Source organism: Myotis yumanensis, unplaced genomic scaffold (genome assembly GCF_028538775.1).
Source record: "Myotis yumanensis isolate MYYU_CA2020_CCGP unplaced genomic scaffold, mMyoYum1.0.hap1 SCAF_4, whole genome shotgun sequence".
In the NCBI taxonomy this organism is placed as follows: Eukaryota; Metazoa; Chordata; class Mammalia; order Chiroptera; family Vespertilionidae; genus Myotis; species Myotis yumanensis.
The window spans coordinates 68,225,216-68,245,050 of NW_027223755.1; the positions used below are offsets into that span (position 1 = coordinate 68,225,216).

The 19,835-nt window shown below is 45.6% G+C and overlaps 1 protein-coding gene across 3 annotated transcripts in view; it reads right to left on the bottom strand.

The window, feature by feature from the left end:
• Window positions 1–11,902: 11,902 nt before the first annotated feature.
• Window positions 11,903–19,835, bottom strand: part of SEMA6A (semaphorin 6A) — a 127,556-nt gene continuing 119,623 nt past the window's right edge. For all 3 annotated transcript variants that reach the window (XM_070412505.1, XM_070412504.1, XM_070412502.1), the window contains one exon: window positions 11,903–13,968. In XM_070412505.1, coding sequence (XP_070268606.1) covers window positions 12,773–13,968 — 1,196 coding nt within the window. In that variant the 3' untranslated portion in view covers window positions 11,903–12,772. The remainder of the gene's footprint in view (window positions 13,969–19,835) is intronic.

A 19,835-nucleotide genomic window follows, 5' to 3' on the forward strand; every position in this document is an offset into this window, starting at 1 on the left:
GTACTTAAATGTGCACTGGGGTAGGGATCTCATGAAGGTCAAGGTTTGAGAATATTGGAAGGGTTGTTTGATTATTTTTAACACTTGCAGTTTCAGCTACTTTCTCATGTGCGCAAGCCCTTTGGAAAACAGGATGAGCATCTCCGCGGCACTGACGTGGGCGAGCACATATGGAGTATCTGCGGGGTGGGCTGCACACGGCCGTCTGTGTGGTTGGAAGAGTGTCGCTAAGGGATTAGTCTTACTCCTATCCCTTATGTCATTAATCACTTAGCCCCCTACAGTGTTGGCTGTCTCTTGATTTCTGATAGGCTCTCCTTATCATGTTACAAAAAGCATCCCCTATCCCACCTCACATATATGACACCAGATGATTAACAGCACTGGCTGTAGGGTCACCCCAGTGTGCACCCTGGATCCCCCCAGTACTAGCTCAGTGAGTATGGGAAAGTTCTTTAATTTCTCTGTGCTTCAGTGGCTTATCTGTCAAATGGAAATAACAAAGGGTAGGATGCTTGAGAAGATTAAATGAGCTAATGCCAAGGAAACACATGCCCAGTGCCTGGCACCTGGTGAGTGAGTGAGCAATGCTACAGTTACTGGGACAACTACGGCAACTACTGCAGTGGTTTTGTTTCTGTGTGGAGGTGTGTAGAGACTCGGCCTCTACTATCTTATGTTTGATGGCAACTTAGTTTAGCAAATGCTTTATTGTGAACTTACAACTTATCAGGCTCAGTGTAGACTGGACTTATAAAGGTAAAGAAGTACATTCCTGCCCGGGATGTGCCTACAGCCTAATGGAGAAGCAGATCTTTCCACCTGTGGTGCAGATGAGAACCTGTAAGGACTGGCTGCTTTGGGGGAGGATGGGAGGAGAGCACAACTGGCCTGGGAGCTCAGGGAAGGCTTGGTGAGCAAGTTGCATGAGCACTGGTTGATTACATCTTATTTTTGTAAAGTATGTACAGAGGCATATACATATACATACACTGTGTAATAAGATTTACATGTTCCTATGTGCACAGAATGTGGCAGACTGCTGACTTCCTAGAGTATCCATTCCTCCTCCCCTTTTATAAAAATATTTTTTAAATTGATTTCAGAGAAGAAGGGAGAGGGAGATAGAGATAGAAACATCATCAATAGCCGAGACCGGTTTGGCTCAGTGGATAGAGCGTCGGCCTGCGGACTGAAAGGTCCCAGGTTCGATTCCAGTTAAGGGCATGTACCTGGGTTGCGGGCACATCCCTAGTGGGGGATGTGCAGGAGGCAGCTGATCGATGTTTCTCTCTCATCGATGTTTCTGACTCTCTATCTCTCTCCCTTCCTCTCTGTAAAGAATTAATAAAATATATTTAAAAAAAAGAAACATCATCAATGATGAGAGACAATTATTGATCAGCTGCCTCCTGCACGCCCCCTACTGGGGATTGAACCCACAATCCAGGCACATGTCCTAAGAGGAATCAAACCATGACCTCCTGGTTCACAGATCCATGCTCAACCACTGAGCCACACTGGCAGTGCCAACTACGCCCCCCCTCCCTTTTTAAAGTACTAGCTCACTTCTGAGTTTTATAGAGCATGAGCCACTGACGTGTACATTTCCCAGCGTCCCTTGCTACCTGCTATGGCCCTGAGATGATGTTCCTGGTACTTGAGCTAAAGGTTCTGTGCAACAACTAGGATTAACTCTTAAAAATGACTGGGTTGCCCTAGCCGGTTTGGCTCACTGGTTAGAGCATCGGCCTGCAGACTGAAGGGTCCCAGGTTCGATTCCAAACAAGGGCATATGCCTGGTTTGTAAGCTTAATTCCCAGTAGGGGGCATGCAGGAGTTAGCCAATCAATGATTCTCTCTCATCATTGATGTTTCTAGCTCTCTCTCCCTCTCCTTTCCTCTCTGAAATCAATAAACATATAGAAAAAATGACTGGGTATGTTCTACCCACTCTCTCTTTTACTATTATTTTTGACTGAGTAATTGGCACACTTGGAAAAACTGCTTGTATCTGAAGATGGAAGCCATTGAAGATGGCAGACCTGTCCTGCCAACCCTAGGTCATGTGCTTTGGGGCTATTACATGAGAGTGAAATAAGTGCCTATTTTATTTTCAGGTGGCCCAGCTGGCATTACTTTTTCTTCAGAAGTTAGTCTATAGCTCATAGATTACGGTATCATGTAATGAATTAGGAGTCGGGACACCTGCTTCTTGCCCCTAGACCTGTCATGAACTAGAGGAGTGTTCTTGCACAACCTCTCATGTCTTGATTTATTCTTCTCCAAAAGGAAGGAGCTGAACTAGATCTCTTAGCACCATGAGACATATAATAATGACTGTCAGTTATATTTTTTGGTTTAATGCTTTACACTTGCAACAAAGTAGTTTTTCTCTTGGAAGAAACACCACAAACTCCTGGGACAGGAGATAGGGAGAAGATTGGGACTGAGTGGGCAGTCCCTCCTTCCAGGCCAACTGTGGCTGGGACTGGAAATGCTCTGGGCCGGGCCGGGGCAGCCCTGCAGGTGTGCTCTGGAAAATGGCCAGGAAGTCACCAAAGCAGACAGGCAAGCCAAGGGTACTGGGCATCATGTGCTAGTGCGTTGAGGATATGGACAAAGGCAGTGCATGAACTTACAGCTGTGTTCCTTGCAGTGCCTTCTCAGCCCATTCTGCAGGTCAGAGAGTCCTACCCAGAGGCAACGGTTCAGGCCAACCAGACAGGAGTCCTAGGTAGCAGGAGAGGTAGAATTCACAGAGGGCATGACCTCTTCTCCCCAGACTAGCCATCTGGGAATGGAGGAGGAGGGCAGTACTAGAATGTTAGAGCCGCCAGGCCTCCATGCAGGCCTCGTGGGGCTGAGATGGCCACACCAGTGCAAAGAGCCAGAACTCTATCGGGTCAAGCAGGGCTTTTGTTTAACCAGGTCCTACTGACTGCTTTTGTTGGCAGATGAAAGTATTTGGGGGAGAGAAAAAGAGACATGTTCATTATCAGCAGGTTGGGGACTCAAAGTCATTTATTTAACTTGAAGATGTGGAGAACTGGTATCTCTTTTTGATGCCAAGTTGGGATTTTGAGTTTTGCAAGTGCCAGTCAACACTCACCTTGTGTGACTTTTACCTGCTGCTGAGTCTATTTTGCAGACAGGGAAAATGAAGTGCCAGGAGTTGGAATGACTGTCCTACAAGTGGCAAGGCCAGCTCGGGTAGAACCCAACTCGCAAGGTGACAAGCTTCCTTTTAAACTACTTCCCCCCCACCTTTTTATTGAATTTATTGGGTGACACTAGTTAACAAAATTATATAGGTTGTAGGTGCACAATTCCACAAGCCATCGTCAATACACTGTATTGTGTGTTCACCACCCCAAATCAAGTCTTCTTCCATCACCATTAATCCCCTCTATCCCCTCCTCCACCCTCCCCTCCCCCAGTAATCACCACACTGTTGGCCATGTCCATGAGGTTTTTCTTGCTTTTTTTTTGCTCAATCCCTCTACCATCACCCCAACCTCATGAGAAGCAAAAACTCCAAGTCACAAAATTAGCCATGACTTTCTTGAAGAGCCTCTTTGTGGGGCTGGTCTTGGAGCACCTCACCCTCATGTCACCAGCCCCCCACCCCCGCCCCAGCTCTGTCTCTGCCCCACCCCTCCCCGTGCAGGCCCTGCTGCTCTGGCCAGGTAATTAGAGAGGATCTTTTTTGGGTCACTCTTTCCTGAGCATAAAACAAGCCCTTTGGTTTCTCGATGAGAAAGCTGAAAAGATTAAGTGACAAGGAAAAGTTTTTGATCTTGCCATTACAGCCACCTAATTAAAATGAGATGCAGATGCTCCAACACCTAGTAATTTTCACCTCACTTACTTTGGCTCCAATTACAGCCCTTCCCTACTGACTTGCACTGTTTAAATTACAAAGTCAGAAGGAAATATGACTTTTTACCTGCTTCTATTCATACATATAAGTCTAACACATTATCTTTTCTTCCCCCAGCAAGTAATGTGATCACAGGACTTCTCTTCACCCCGGAAATAGAGGGGCGGGGGTAACTCTTTAGTTCTCATATAAAATTAAACACTAATAAGAATTCAAATCACCCAACACCTCTATCAAACTTCAATAATTTTTTCATAAAAAGAAAAATGTATCCTTTCTCCAGAAATGGAAGAGTCGGTTTTCAGAACTATAGCATTTGGCCTTGTCCTGAAATGCACACTTTGGTATAGCAACCTTCCTTTTCAAAGTTAAGAGGTTACTCTTCCACTCTCTGTTCTCAGGAAAGATCTGATAAACTCATTCACTCTCCTGTGTAAGTGACTAACAAAACCTTGAAAACAGAAAAAAAGTTGATGGGTATTGACTCTGACGCCTTTACAGTTAATTGTTGTAAAGGGTGTTACCTTTATTGAGTACATAAGTAAATAGCACTGTGTGGCAGTTGAAATTACTAGTATATATATTTTCCCAAAGTTGGTGACAACTAAGCCTATGTCTTTACTAAAAAAGCATATTTGTATACTGAGGAAAGCAACCAACCAAACATTCTAAGAAGAAGGGCTATGTTTCTCGTCTTCTGAGTAAAATCTGTCTGAGGTTAACTGTCAAGGCAGCAAATGGCAGATGCTGGGTTCTTCCGAGTGCTGGGTGCCCTGTGCAGTGACTGGCCAGGCCACACTGCTCCCAGGCCAGGAGGGAGGCCAGGAGCCCAATCTACAGATGGCCCTGCCTCTCCTGCACCTCACGCACTCAACACCAAATAGCTTCTTAACTCCGGGAGAGCCCATCTGAGGAAGTAGCAACAAGGAACACGGGCAGTTATGTGGAATAGGAATATAGGTACCCACATGCAGACGATGGCTACCTTCTGTCTCCTCTTGGGAGATGGTTCCAGACAATCATCCCACCTTTGACATCAGGGATGAAGTCAAATTGTTTGGTACCCACAGTGCCAAGGTGGCTAATGGGGCTAACAAAGACAGCAGTGTTATTTTTTACCTCCTCCTTTCACGCTTACTTTACCTTGGTCTTCTATGAAGGGAAAGGTGGGCAAATTCTTCGCCCCTCTAGTTCTTCTCTGTCCCCAATTAATCCTGGGTTCTCTTAAATTCCTCTTGTGATCTGTGGCTTGAGTAGGATAAAGAAGCAATAAAAGCCAGGCTTTTCGCCCTTTTCCTTCCTCTGAGGCAGTGGGTGCCAGGGCCCCTGAAGCAGCGGCTGGGTGGGTGTGCCTCCAGGGGGAGGTCAGGCACTTGGCTTCAGCTCTCTCTGCTCCTGCTTTGTTGACAGTCCCTAATAACCCTGCCAGCATCGGGACTTTGCAGACACAGGAAGGAAGAGATGTGTTCTTTAATGATGGAAAAATATTAGAGCACAATACCCTTAAAATAGAACATGTGTGCCTAGCCTTTATTTTGGGGACTTTATTGTTGTAACCTTCTCCCCTGGGAAATGCTGGGGGAGGCCTTTCCCCGATGGTGGAGCAGAGTAATTGTGTAACCTGAGGTGTCCCCGAGAGAGCCTACGGGATGATGTCAACACACAGGGTTCTGAAACAGGACTACATTTTCATGTTGATCAGTGCTCCTTTAGAACCCTCCTCTCCAAACTCCAATTTCTGTAAAATGAGGATAATCCTCCATGTGCTGCCCACCTCACTAGGCAGCTCATATGAGGACCTACCAAAATAATGGACATGACTATGTCCGCAAACTGAAATCCCACTAATGTTGATTGTCATTGTTATTGACAGTGGCAAGCCCTGCCCCTCATGGGTGTACACTTTTCATTTTTTATGAAATAAACCTTAGCCCTGTGGTTGAGATTTATGCTTTTGTGCTGACATGGGCTAGGTGTGCAAAATGTTCAGCATCCACACCAGAGAACTGACACTGTTTGCGAGATCAGCTCACTTTCTCACCACCCTGTGCCATGGAAGGGCAGCTGTCATGAAGAGCAGGCAAAAAAGAGAGCCTTTGGCTCTCAGACGGATTTTCCATCATCTTCCTCATCCCCAGGAAACCCCAGGGAATCCTGCCCGAGTTTCTTTCGTGTGGGCTTCCTGGCATTTGATATCGTGTCCAATGTCCCCTTCAGCTGTCTTTTATTTTTTCTGAAAATCATCCATGAAAAATGCTTCTGATTTCATGGTTCCCCACTTCTTCCCTTCATTCGCATTGCTTTATTTGGACCATTATTGCAACCCGTTAGCAGGGCTGATGACTTGCTCTGGAGATGATGTTAAGGATTCTCAAGGGAGTCTTCATCTGAAGGTGATTAGGAAGAATAAAAACGTTGCTAGCCACCTCAGTCAGCATCGGTGGACTGTCAGGGACCCGTGCCCAGGCTTCCCTGCAGAGACCTTGGTTCCCCTAAAACTGTAGTTTAGGACGGTTCACATTTGATCAGAAAGTACTGACTGGAACACATGTTTTACCAGGAAAAGGGGTGAAAGACGTGGGTTCTGAACACTGTGACATTTTGGGTGTTAGGCACCCAGAGGAGAAAGGCTCCTGAAAGCATTTTTGTGCGTGTGTGTGTGCAGGGATGTTTGCAGAGGGAGATGGGGAACTCCCAGCTACTCAGCTGCCTCTCTTGATTTGCTCCAATTTCATTTCCATTTGCTAGAGGGACATCTGCACATTTTTCTGCCCAGCCAATGTTTAATGCACATCAGTTCAGCCCTAACCCTCTGCTGAGGTCACCCACCCTCCACCTCCAGGCATCCCAGGGGGTTAGAGCTAAGGAGACACAATACTCTAAATGGAATATTGAAGATCCCCATCTGTCTGGCAGTCCCAATCGATAAATGTGAGCCCTTCCTTTCCAATCCTGTATACGTGACACGTCACCACCTGGTTTGAAGACAAGCGTGAGATGTGGGTTTCTAAGGGTTACTGAGTCTAAGCGCCCAGCTGTCACAGTGCTCGGCCAGAACAGGGATTATGCTCTTAATTATGTTATTCTGTTACTAATGGGTTCTTTTAAATTCCCCTCACCCATTCCCCTTAAGCAAAAGCACCAGTGTCTGAAATTGTAGGTGCCTTTCTGACACTTCTACTTCACTTGCTGAACGACTGTTTTTGAAAGAGCTTTTGTTCAGGCAGTCAAACCTAGGCACCATGATTCTGGGGCATCTAATTTGGCTTCTGCCAACTTATGAGGCTGAACGAGACCAGTTTGTGTTTACGAACAGAGCGCTGAAGGAAAGCAAGCAGGTCTGATCCCATGAAACACCTCAACCGTTGGTTGCATTGAGTGGGACAGCTACTCCTTAAAGCCACTAGTTTAAAAACACCCTGCAGAAACCACCGACCCTGTAACAAGCAAGCAGGCAGGCACAATTAAAAAGCTGGGTTGTCTGAGGCACTTCAGCCTGAGCAGGACATCCCTGGGGACCCAACTAACACACAGGCTGCACCTGTTCAGCCTCTGTCACCTCTCCCCAGACCAGAACAAAGCTGACTGCAGCAGAAGCTACCCTACCAAGTATCAGGTTGCACTGCAGGGACTGTCTTCTTCCAGCCAGTGTGATCTGAGCTCCAGCCCACCCTCCCCTCGGCCCAGATGAAGGGATTTGGGATGCCTGAAAGGGGGAGGCGGTGGTGAGGTGGGTAGGAAGGGCTTCCTGTGAGAAAGGATGACTGAGTGAGACGGAGAAGCTGTCTGGGCTGAGGGGGTCTCAGCTTCCCAGCTAGTATTGCTCAAATGAGGTGAATGAATAGGGTGGGTGTCGGGGAGGGGTAAGAGACAGATGAATTGTCTTCGGAAGAGCTGTTCTACCACCAGGTTTAGGATTGTGGGCACATCCCTTCACTCAGAGGACCTCAGCTTCCTCATATTTTATTTACTTTTATTTTTAAAAAATATATTTTTATTGATTTCAGAGAGGAAGGGAGAGGGAGATAGAAACATCAATGATGAGAATCATTGATCAGCTGCCTCCTGCACACTTCCTACTGGGGATCGAGCTGGCAATGCAGGCATGTGTCCTGGCCTGAAACCGAACCATGATCTCCTGGTTCATAGGTCGATGCTCAACCACTGAGCCACACCAGTCGGGCAGCTTCCTCATTTTTTAAAAGAAAGGATTAGAGTAACTGTTGGTCATTCTCTGTTTTACATTTGGGTGTAAGTAGACAGGGCAAACCTTTCAGTTATAGGGACAAGATCTTTCTGGCAAAAGGGGATGATCACAGAGCTGTTTCCTAAAGAATCTTATGTTGGATGGGGAGTTTTCACTTGTGTCCTCCTAATAGCTTGGCATGCCATTGGCACATCACCCAGCAGCCTGCAGTCTCTCCCTGGACCAATCCGTTTTTCACATTGCTGCCAGGTAGCTTTCTAAAGCACAAACACACGTGTTCGCTGCTTCATACACTCCAGAGATGCTCCACTGCCCATCAGCCAAAATCCTAGCACAGGGTAACCAGGCCCCCCTGGTCTTGGCACCGACCCCCTTTCTCAGCCTTGTCCCAGCCAGGCACTCTCAGGCCCTGTTCAAAGCCAGCCAGAACGTTCATTTCCCAAACACAGCACACTTGGTGCTTTTGCACAGGTGATCCCTTCTACCTGGGCTAGCTGTCCAGAAAACTCATTCTGTAAGAACCAGCTCAACGGCAGCATTGTGCCCCAAACTTCTGGGCCACTTCCTCCCAAAGGCAACTACAGAGGCAAGTCAATCTGTCCTTATTCAGGAGGAAGAAGGAACCATATCCTAATCCAGTGGTCAGCAAACTCATTAGTCAACAGAGCCAAATATCAACAGTACAACGATTGAAATTTCTCTTGAGAGCCAAATTTTTTAAACTTAAACTATATAGGTAGGTACATTGTTATTAACTTAATTAGGGTACTCCTAAGGCTTAGGAAGAGCCACACTCAAGGGGCCAAAGAGCCGAATGTGGCTTGCGAGCCAGTTTGCTGACCACGGTCTAATCCATTTTGTACCTGACAGTGCCTGGCCCTATGGGTGGGATTTCAGAAACTCAATTGGAAATGACTTATCAAAGGCGACTAGATGACTACAGGTGTGAACTGAGGCACCATCCCAAAGCTTTCCACACTCAAACTGACCTAAAACATTAAACAAATTAGTTCAGAAGGTCAAAAGTAAACTATTGTAGCTGAGGACTTATTTAAATAACATTTAAAAATATCTCAGAGGGGAAAACCTGACCTAGGCATTTCATAATGCTATTCTGCAAAGTAAAAATCAGGTGCTGCATCCCAGATTACTTCCAACAGTGTCTTCTGGGTTACAAGAGATAAATGCTAACAAGGAGTGAAATCTGGCACCTTCCACCTTATTAATATGTAAAAAGGCTGAAGTCACATCTGTGCAAGGATCTATTTTTAGTGGACTCTACATACTAAAATCCTAGCTTTGATCTCTTAAACTATCAAGCCTACCATAAATGTTTGATGATGAACAAGCCCATAAAAAGAAAATGCATAAAATGAATAGAAGGAGTCAGTGCGTGCTCTGCCTTTTAATTACCGGTGGCTTCTGTACAATCCTGCTCCAGGCTGGGTGCAGGCAGAGAAAACACATCAACAATTTTTTTTTTCTAGAATGGGGAAGGGTATGCGTACTGCAAACAAATGGGTCTAACTGCATTGTTATTCATGCGTTGGAAGCCAAATAGAGATGAAGGAAAGAATGGACTGCTACCCCAAAAGTGTGAAATTTAAAAAGGGGAAAATTAGGAGATAAATAAAAGCATTCAGGACACAAAGGATAATGAACAGTCTTGTTTTATTACTTTAAAGTAATAAAGAGCCTTTTTGCTTGCTTTTTTGTTTTTTTCCCCTTTTTTTCTTTTCTTTTTTACAACATACATTAAGTTGTGAATCAGATGTTAAGGGATGTGGAGATGGAAGGAAAGTTGGTGACATCACAATATTTTTACAACTTTACAACAAATATAAATCTGAGTTTGTTGCATCTACCAGTGTCTAGCAAGGGTGGAAAGCAAAGGCACACTCAGGTTTATGGACCCTCCCCCCACACGGGGTGGGGAAAAAAGAAAAGGCGGAAAAATACTCAAATGCAGAAGACCAGCTCAATACACGTAGGCATAGTAGGGTCAACACTGCAAGTGATGAGTTGTGGGAAGTAGGGGTGTGGGTTGGAATTTTGACACAGGTCTCCATAACACAGCTGAGGCAATGACGTCCACACATGGGGATGAGACGGCGGGCACTGCCCCGTCAATACTCTTGGGAGTCAAGCTTGGGGAAGAAGGGAGCAGGGTAATATACACCCATCACTTTCCTAAGCTCCGCATTTCTAAAGAAAATCTAATGGATAAACCAATATCTTGGTTTCTATCTAAAAAAAGACTTCATGGTTTCAGGGTAGAGTTCACAGAATGTGAGCATTGACTCCACTAACAAAACAAAAATATAAGGACACAAAAACAACAAGGCTTACCCCAAACAACAGCAAAATGGCAAGAGATGTTTGGGACAAAAGGTTGTGCAGGCAACCTTGCCACACACCTAGGTCTCTCTCTGATTATGGAGGCACCGTGTTTTTACCAGCCAACTTGAGATTGCCCCAAATTGTCTTTTTAGAAAGTTTTTCTTTAAAGACAAAACTAACCCCAGATCAAACGGGAAATAAAAAGACAAAGAGACCACCAAATATGTTTAACTGTTTAAAAAACAACAACCAGAAATGCTCACGGTTTACAGTCTGTTGACAAGTCTTTTGTTCATGGTAAACAAAAGTCCCTTCGGTGTGCTTGCGCTAATGAAAACCAAGGGGAAAAACACCCACCCACCCCACCCCCTACAAACCATAACAACAAAAAGATAAAGAAATTTTAAAAAAATTAAAAATCTTTTGCCCCAGTCAAGGTTTTTGCAGCATCCATTGTAGTTGGCCTTGCACTTGGAGTTACTCAATCACAGCAGGGACCAGCCTGCCTGCATCTATTTCCATGTTATTTCTCTGTGTGCATCGCTTGCACGCGCTGAGCACACGGCCTGGAGACTCCTCCCAGATGCCTGCCCAACTGCACACAGCGTATTCTCCGGCCAGTGGACTTGGCAGAAATAAAGACTGGGGCTTTAGTCCTTTTTCTGCTGGCAAATGAGGGTATTACCATGTTGAAATGATCTGAGAATCTAAGGGAAGCGGGGAGCTCTAGAGGGAGAAGGGATTTGCCACCCACAACACTAAGGTCCATGTTTATCAACATGGCCAAAGGGTGGTTGGAGTTGGCACGACTAGAAGGAAGTGTGAACTGGAGGGTGTGCGCCCAGCTTTCCCAGGCTGTGAGATTCTAAGCATCACCACTGCATTCTTCTTCTATCTGCTGGACAGCTAATCCTCCAGAGGACTGGAGGAGGGTGAGGCAAGGGTTAAATAAATATCTGTATTTCAAAAGGAGGGAAAAGTTTATCATAAATGACAGTTTACAAGTGTACACAACTCAGGGTGTAAGGCACAAATTTACATGTGGAAAACAGGCTATTCACAGATGTAGCCCCATGAAAAACCTGTGTGATCAAACCATTAATTTATGCAAGGTAGCAGCCAGCGTATTAATTAGTTCACACCGTTTGTAGATTTTGTTTGCTGTCTCACATGCAAGGCGAAATGAGATGGCGTATCACAAGCTGGTGCCTTCGCAAGAAAGTAGGAACCACTGACAAAGCCATGTTGGCAGCAACGAGACATGGCTGTGCCATTCTAGAAGTTCCTCTCCTGGTTGCTTTAGAAGTTAGGCTCTGGAAGGACTTTTAAACCGATTACTTTTTTGCGTGTTATAGCACAGAGATTTCACCAGCAAATCAACTGGCAGATTTAAATAAATACTCCCCTCTTAACTTTCTCCTTTAGCTAGAGATCAGACAGTCCAAACACAAAGCTCAGATTCCAGCTCCAACTTATTTACTCAGTGAATTTATTGTAAAAATAAAGAAACTCAAATTATTCCAGTTAATGGATTTCACGTTAAATAGTGTAACTTCAAGGGGCTTTCTGAAGAGCTGTTCATAGGGTGGTGTGTGGAAGAGTCCATTCCTTAAGGAAAAACAAAGGGTGAACAATAAATAAAGTTACTTGCGTTAACGGTCACGTTATTTCATTAAAAGAGAGGAGCAGAAATCTATGACATAGGTGCCCAACATGGCATTAACCTGCTAGAACAGAAAGCTGTAACACTGGTGGGCATTTCACAGTATCTGCGCATAGTAAACTTCTGCCATTGTTAAAAGTCTGAGTTAGAATTATCAATGAATTCCTTTGTCTTTTTAACTTGCATGATTTAAAAAAAAAAATCTATTTGTGTTTTGCAAGTTGGAACGCTAGCCTACTTTGGCAGCGCCCTGTGCAGTCACGGACAAAATGCTGCAGTTGCTGTTCACCTCTGTGTGACTGTGTGAGTGTCTGTGTGTGAGTGTGAGTGTGTGTGTGTGTGTGTGTCTCTCTCTCTCTCTGTGTCCGTGCGCACATGTGCACACGTGTGGGGGTGGGTGGGTATGTGCTTTTGGCTCATGTTTGTGATGATAATTTAAGTCTTTCGTGAGTACGACCTGTAGCGGGGAGTGGGGGGAGAGTGAAGGAAGAGAATGGAGGTGAGTCCCGCGTCGCAAACCTTCACCAAACCACGTGGGCCACTTGGCGAGTCCCCCCGAATCCCAGAGGCCCAGCGTCCGGGCGCTGCGCAGCCCTCTTGGTCTGGTGCGCATAGGCAGCGGAGAACCGTGCGGGCGCAGCGCGCCTCGCCTTTCCTGACACCTGACCATCCCCTGGGATTATGTACACGCATCGTTGGGCTTCATGGAGGTGGAAAGGGGGGCAAAGGTAGGTTTGGGGGGTACGTCCGGCTTTAGCGAGGGGGTGCGCTTCAGCCCCGACCTGGTCAATGAATTGTAGGCGTTGAGGCTGGGCTGCCTCGAAACAGTCACTGCCGGACCGGCCGTCTGGGAGCCGTGCACCTGGATGGAGTCCACCCGCTGCGGGGCGGGGGGCGGGTTGTCTCCCCGGCCAAAGCTCTGGTTTCTGGAGAGGTGCGAGGAATTGGAGGAGTTAGTATTGTTTCTTTTGAGAGTGGTGGCCTGGTGGCTTCTGGTGAGCGAGTTCGTGGGGTAGCTCCTCTTATAGTCAAGCCCGTAGGAGGAGGAGTGGTGCATCTCCAGCCGCTTGCTCAGGCCGCTCTGCGACAGGGAGGCTCCCGGGGGGCCCAGGGAGGCCTCCCGCTGGGGCACCTTGGGGGGCAGGCTGTCCAGGTTCTCCACTAGGTTCACCCCGTGGTTGGGACTCTTGCTGCTGAGATGTTCCTTGATGGTCTTATACTCCAGGGTGGCCGCCTGGTCCTCCAGGGCCATCTGGGCCACCTCGCTCATTTTGGGCTGGTCCACGTACTCGTGCTGGTAGCCCTGCTGCGTGATGGGCAGGACCACCACGCTGGGGATGTGGCTGGGGGAGGCCCGGAGGGGCAGGTCCGTGGGGATCACGGGAGAGCCCATGGGGGGCATGTCCTTCGTGCAGGCGTTGATGAGGTTCTGGTTTCTCTCCCACTCGCGGCTGCCGCGGCTGGGCTTGCGCTTCTGCTGCAGCGTCGGCGTGGACTCGGGGGTGGGCAGCGCCGCCAGGTCCAGGTGGTGCTGGTCGGCCTTGATGAGCATCTTGGCCGTGCTGCCGGGCGCGGCGAGCTTGCCGTTGTGCATGAGCGGCGTGAGGATGGCCTCCGGCTTCGGCTCTTTGGACTGGGTGTCCCCGAAGAGGCCGCTGAGCTTGGTGACGCTGCTCATGGAGCCCCTGCGCGAGTGGCTGAGCTCCTCCTTGCGCTGCGCCGAGGACCCGTCCTTGCGCCGGTGATCGCACACGCAATAGACCACGATGCCGGAGAACACGGCCCCCATGACAAACGCCAGGATGACCGCGATGGCCAGGAGTGTGACGGGAACGAGCTGGTCCTGGCCTTTGAGGTAACTCTCGCGAATCACTCCTGCAATAGACATGGCACGTGGCGTTAGGAAAGGAAAGGACACCGCGGAGCTGACTTGTGTGAGGCAGTCACCCTGTTAATGAATAACAGTAATAAGTGACAATGGCACCTCAGCATAACTCGTCTTCCAGGCGCAGCTGCCAAACATGAACTAATCAATCCTTCCCCAAGGCGCCCCCCCCCCCCCCCCAGCATGTAAATAGACTTTATTTGTTGCCTTTGTGTTCTGAAAAGTGCTTCTCCCACTCAAGTACTCGCTGTTTCTACTTGGCTTCACTCCGTGGAATATGGCAGTTTTGTCATTTCCAAAATTCAGCCCTTTCCCCCTCTTCATCTTTTCTCAATCTTCCCCTCATAGAAGTGGGACAAGCGAGATATTTTGAGTCAGGGGTAGAGGCAACAATTCCACCCACGGTAAACGAACAAACTACACAATACTTCAGGCTTCCAGAGTGTTTTCTGATGACTTCCTGGTGGGCACGAGGGCCTCTATCTGGAGAAAAGCTACATTTGTCTGTCGTTCAAGCAACTGGAGGAAAGTGTGTCATTTACAGGGAAAGAAAATAGCTAAAGCCCACAGATTACAAACGTGTGCTGATTTTGCATCACCCCTTCAAACAAACAAACAAAAAACCCCCACGCACACCCAAATTCAGGTAAATATGCTAAATATTTGAGTTAAGCTCTTCCCTTACTTGAACTAAAAGGATAGTTAGAAAAGGAGGGACCATTTGGGGCCCTGAAGTGGGTTTGAGAAGTGTCATGTCTCATTATGAAGGCCGGAGTTTGCTGTCACGGTGAGATTCTTCAGCAGAGCTAATCTCTTCCATTTAATAAAAATTACGTCACTACACCCGTCAATAATCTTACACAACATTAACCAAGACTCTGTGTTTCTGACGAAAGTTGTTGTCCCTGTTCCTACTTAATCAGCCACCAAACAGAGTGATTCGAATCAAATGCAAACACTGAAGCTCTTATTATTTAATGCCAAGTGAGAATACACATCACCATCGTCAGATCTTAAGTGCTTGATGCGGTAGCTAAAAAATAAAACCTCAAATACTTCAATTCCTGCCTCTGGAGAGTGAAAGAACATGAATACATTACAGGCGCCGCTCGCTCCACTCCGGCTGAGGAAATGTAAACATTGTTCCTATTATGGAAACTGATAGTAAGACCGAAAATGTACCTTTCCTGGTCCCAGGAGACACATTTTTCATCTACTAAATCAACTCTTTCTGGAATATGTTTAATGTATTTTCCTGGCAGATATCAGTGGCACAGAATTAGAATGAAATGAAATAAAAATCTCCACTGTTTCCCAAACCCACAGCATGCAACCATTACACTTCTGCTGAAATGCTTTGTTATGTCACAGCTGGGACCGTGAAGAAACGCAGCTTTGTCTTGGGGCTTTTCTGTTAAAATATTTTGACTAGTGGAGTGATGGTTTTAAAACTCAGAAACCTTAGCCTGAGATGATACGTTCTCTTTTCTTTCTAAACCGTCCTCCTCCCCTCAATTTTGACATCACAGTTGGTTGCTGTGGATATGATGGTCCAGTGACAAAGGATTGTGACTTCAGGTGAGGAATACACAGAAGCAGCAAATACCTCTTGCGAAAGATTCTGAGATTAAACAAATGCCCTTGGTAACGAAGGGCAGGGGCGGCAATGCACCCCGGGGAAAGTGTATGTAAGATGGTAACACACTGAATAATTTCCAAATGTGACACTTTTCAAATACTTCTAGATTTAGCTGCATTAACTTTTAAGGGGTAGAAACGGAGAAGCAAAAAGCCAGCAGGAAATTCAGCTATTCCTCACACCTTTTATGTTGTGGAGCTCCCTGAACAGTGGGGTGTCTCTGTGTTCAAATATGTTTTAATACCTAGCCACCAAGGATCTGTGCTAATGAAAATTTCTTCCTTAAATTTGCATTTCCTTGTTGTAATGCTAAAACAGCACTGCTTTTCTTTCCATTTTGATTGTGTATGGGGTTCTGTGGAACATCATTTCTAACCACCTACATATAATGCTACAAAAATGAATAAAATGGACTTAAGTTCCCTCATGGACTTGGTGATGTCAGTGGGGCTAGACACCACTGATGGGGGCATCAGGTAAATTTTTTTTTTTCATAAAAGGGTATTTTATGAATCCCTTTCAGGCGAGCATATCTATGGGGGCTGTGTTTTCCCAATAAATGCATACTCATAATTGGTAGCTATCTACAGTTGCCTTTGGAATGAATATTACAATTTAAATTGCCCTCTCAGCTGAAGAGGAACATGAAAAGAATAAGGTAGAGCAGTCCATCTTTTTCATTCATTGTTTAATTGGGAACACTGCAAAAGTTTCAAGTTTGTTATTGCTTCTTTACTTTCAGCTCCCACTCTTCCTTTCATATCTGAAGGTCCACTTCTTAGACTCGTGGAAACCACTTGTTCTTTCACTGGGAAAAACTTTTTTGAGCGAGTGACTTTGGGTTCAGGTTTTTGGTTGTTAACAAATCAAGTAGGGTCTGACCTTTGAGAAAAATGATGTGTCAGACAGTTCCCCCGTGTCTCGTTTTGTTATGTAAATAGTGCCCTTAAAAACCTTTCTGTATCTCTTCAGCTTTGATATCTACCACGAAGCAGGTGGCTTCCCTCATCTGTTTGTGCAAATTCAGAAACTCCACGCCAAAGTTAGAAACAGTCAGAGATTAAGTTGAAAGTGCAGTCAAGAAGTTAAAAGTTATTTTTGGAAAATGCCTTCTAAACGTGAAGCTTTTTGCCTATATCATGAAAAGGGGCAAAGGGGCATTCATGGAAATGATTAAATTATCTCTGTGCCATTGGAATCTTAGGCCTCTGCTTACTGCTGGGTGACCTCTAGCGAGTGACTTAACGTCTCCGGGCCTCAGTTTTTTCATCTGTAATGTGGGGTTAGCACACCTAACTTTAATGCCTTAGTGGGTTGTTGCAAGATTCAAATGAAATAATGAATAAGAAAGAGCTTAGATGCGATAGTTTGCTGGACAAATCTAAAAGTCAAGCCACCAAAGAGGAGTGGTGGGTTAGTACCTCACGAACGGCTCAAGACCAATAGTCACAGGCTGCTCCATTTGGTTTCATTTGCTATGGATCTCATGGGGGAGAGGGGACAGGCATGTTCTTCCAGCCCCAAACCTTGTGCTGTCCAAATGTTGCCAAAGGATGACATGTTGAGACAACATAAGAAAACTGCCTATTGGTGCTGAATTTAGAAATAAGTAAAACAACAAAAGTGGGCAATGTTCAGCAAAATAGTGATTACAGTTAGATTCCTTGAGGGCAGGGACTGAATTTTATATGGATGTACCACCCTCACCATTCCCAGGGCTCTTAGGCACGTAATAAAGGATTATTAAATAAATAGGTTTGCAGTGCATTGTCGAGACATTTTAAAGTGGACTTCTACACTTGGTGGGTCATCTTTGGAGTGACTATAACCTTGCTTCTTAAGTCACAAAAACATATCTCCAATCATGTAACAGAATATTATCATACCAGCATCCATTAGACAAAAGAAATCTATAAAGCTGCACAGTATTTGTTCAAAATAATGACAAACTATTTTAAAAATGAAAAGAAAATTCATTCTGGGATAATTCCAAGAGATGAGGGTAAATGGGTTATTTGTAACAACTGAGTGTTCAGATAGAAGAATGGAATAATTCGAAACAAATTCATCTGTGCAACCGTCACGGGGCAGCCCTGGGGAAGTGGAAGGACCTTTGTATGGTGGGTGGTAGACTCCCTCCCCATAGAGGGACCCATCGGAGTTGGCTTCTATACCAGTCCCTGGGTTTTTTATGCTCACCCGTTGAAAATGGGACATTAGTAATGAAAACATTTTTTGAAAAATCCTTTGCATTGATTCATTAACCACAAGCTATTTCTCACCAGTCATGAGGTGCTAAATGGTTTATTCTTTCCACCTTCCTACTGCAGGAAGCAAGGCACACAATGGCTTAGTGATTTCTCTGAAATCATGCCTAAATTGGCAGAACTGAGAAAGAATAGAATCTCCACTGTTGGGTTTTTTTTCCTGAGGCGAGAGAGTTTTGAGATGCTGGAAGAAGGTCTCAGAGGAGCAGTTAAAGGGCTTTAGAGGTTGAAGTGATGAAAAGATTATGAACAACCCCACCCTCCAGGCCCTGCAATATGTAATTCAAAATAAGAACAATTATAAGCTGTAAAATAAGAGGCATCTAGCACAGTTCTGATTTTTCCTATGATGACCATGTCTATGCATTTTGAAATTTCAAACATCAAATTCTTTAAGAATGGCTTCTGGCAGCCCTGCTTGCAGGTTCTCTACAACTTCCTGGCCTGCTCGGGGAGCACAGCACCAGGCTCTGAACAGTAACCTCAGGGAAGGTGCACTCCTAACTCGGGACGGGATTGTGATGTTATTGGTGCCTTTACTGTCACTCTCCTGGTATAATCAGGTTTCGACTCCAAGCATCTTCGGAACTGTCTCCAGCAAACATTTGCTGAGCTTGGACTAAGGCACTGTGCTAGGTGCTGGGGAGACAAAGGTGAAGGAGACACAACCCTGAGATCCAGGAGGGGAGAAGGAGGCAGGTGCTCACACTGTAACTACATCCAAAGTGTGAAAGTATCATGAGATACATCGCTTCTACTTCAACATGGGCAAAGGCTTTATATAGGAGGTGGCATTCGAGCTAAGTCTTAAGAATGCATAGGATGTCATCCCGGCGGGGTGGCTCAGTTGGGTGGAGTGTCGTCCCATACATCAAGAGTTGTGGGTTCGATTCCTGGTTAGGGCACATACCTAGGTTGCGGATTTCAATCCCCAGCCCAGCCCATAGGAGAGGCAACTGATAGGTGTTTTTCTCACTCCTCTCTCCGTCTGTCTATCTTTCTCTCTATCTCTCCCTTCTTCTCTCTAAGACCAATGAACACATCCTCAGGTGAGGATTAAAAAAAATGCATAGGTTGTCAGCTGAAGAGAGAAGAATAAGAACAAGGCATGGAGGGAAAAGAGTAATGCTGTACTCATTAGTGGCAAAAGGTCTCAATCCCTTCTGGTCTCTTCTGCCCTAGGTAACCAGAACTGTGCTGCGCTGTGATTCTCCTGGGCTTTCGCACAGGCTGCTCTCTGTCCGGAATATCCTTGCTCACCTTCTCCAAATCCCTCAGACTAGGTCCGCTCTTCCTCCAACAAGTGTCCTGAACTCTTCACTTCTCAATCCTAAAATCATAACTCTATGCTACTTGCTTTATGTTTGTTTTTCTCACCTAGGCTGCTGTAGGAGTGAGAGATTTACCACTGAGTCCCAGGCATAAAAGTGCTCAGTAAATATCTGTTAAATAAGTAGTTTAAGTGAATGAGTATTGTAGAGGGAAAATAAGAGAACTGAACACCATTTGGAAGCAGGCTATGAAAGCCTTGAGTAACTAAAAAAGATATTTAGAAGACATGCCAGTTTTGGAAGGAAAGTTCTTGGTTAATTTGCCTGCAATTTCAAGGGTCTCCTTTCTAGCTTGAATCCATTATTGAAAAACTGGCTTCAAAATGTCAATACCTTTGCATTAAAAGCACAGCTAGTCTACCCGAATCTATTACTACTTTTATTAAAACGGTCTTCAACTATACTTATCCCTTGCATACGACAGAAATAGGTGTAAATGTTATCTGTCCTTTCAAAAAATGAAGCAAAACAAACAAAACCCCCCCCACATAAAATCAATTGCATCTACTACGCTAAACACCAGAAAAGAGCCCATCCATCTGTCCCCAATTACCTGGCTAAGTTTATGAGACCTAGGCAGCCAGTACCTTGAAATGGTTAAGTGCATACGCTCCCCTCAG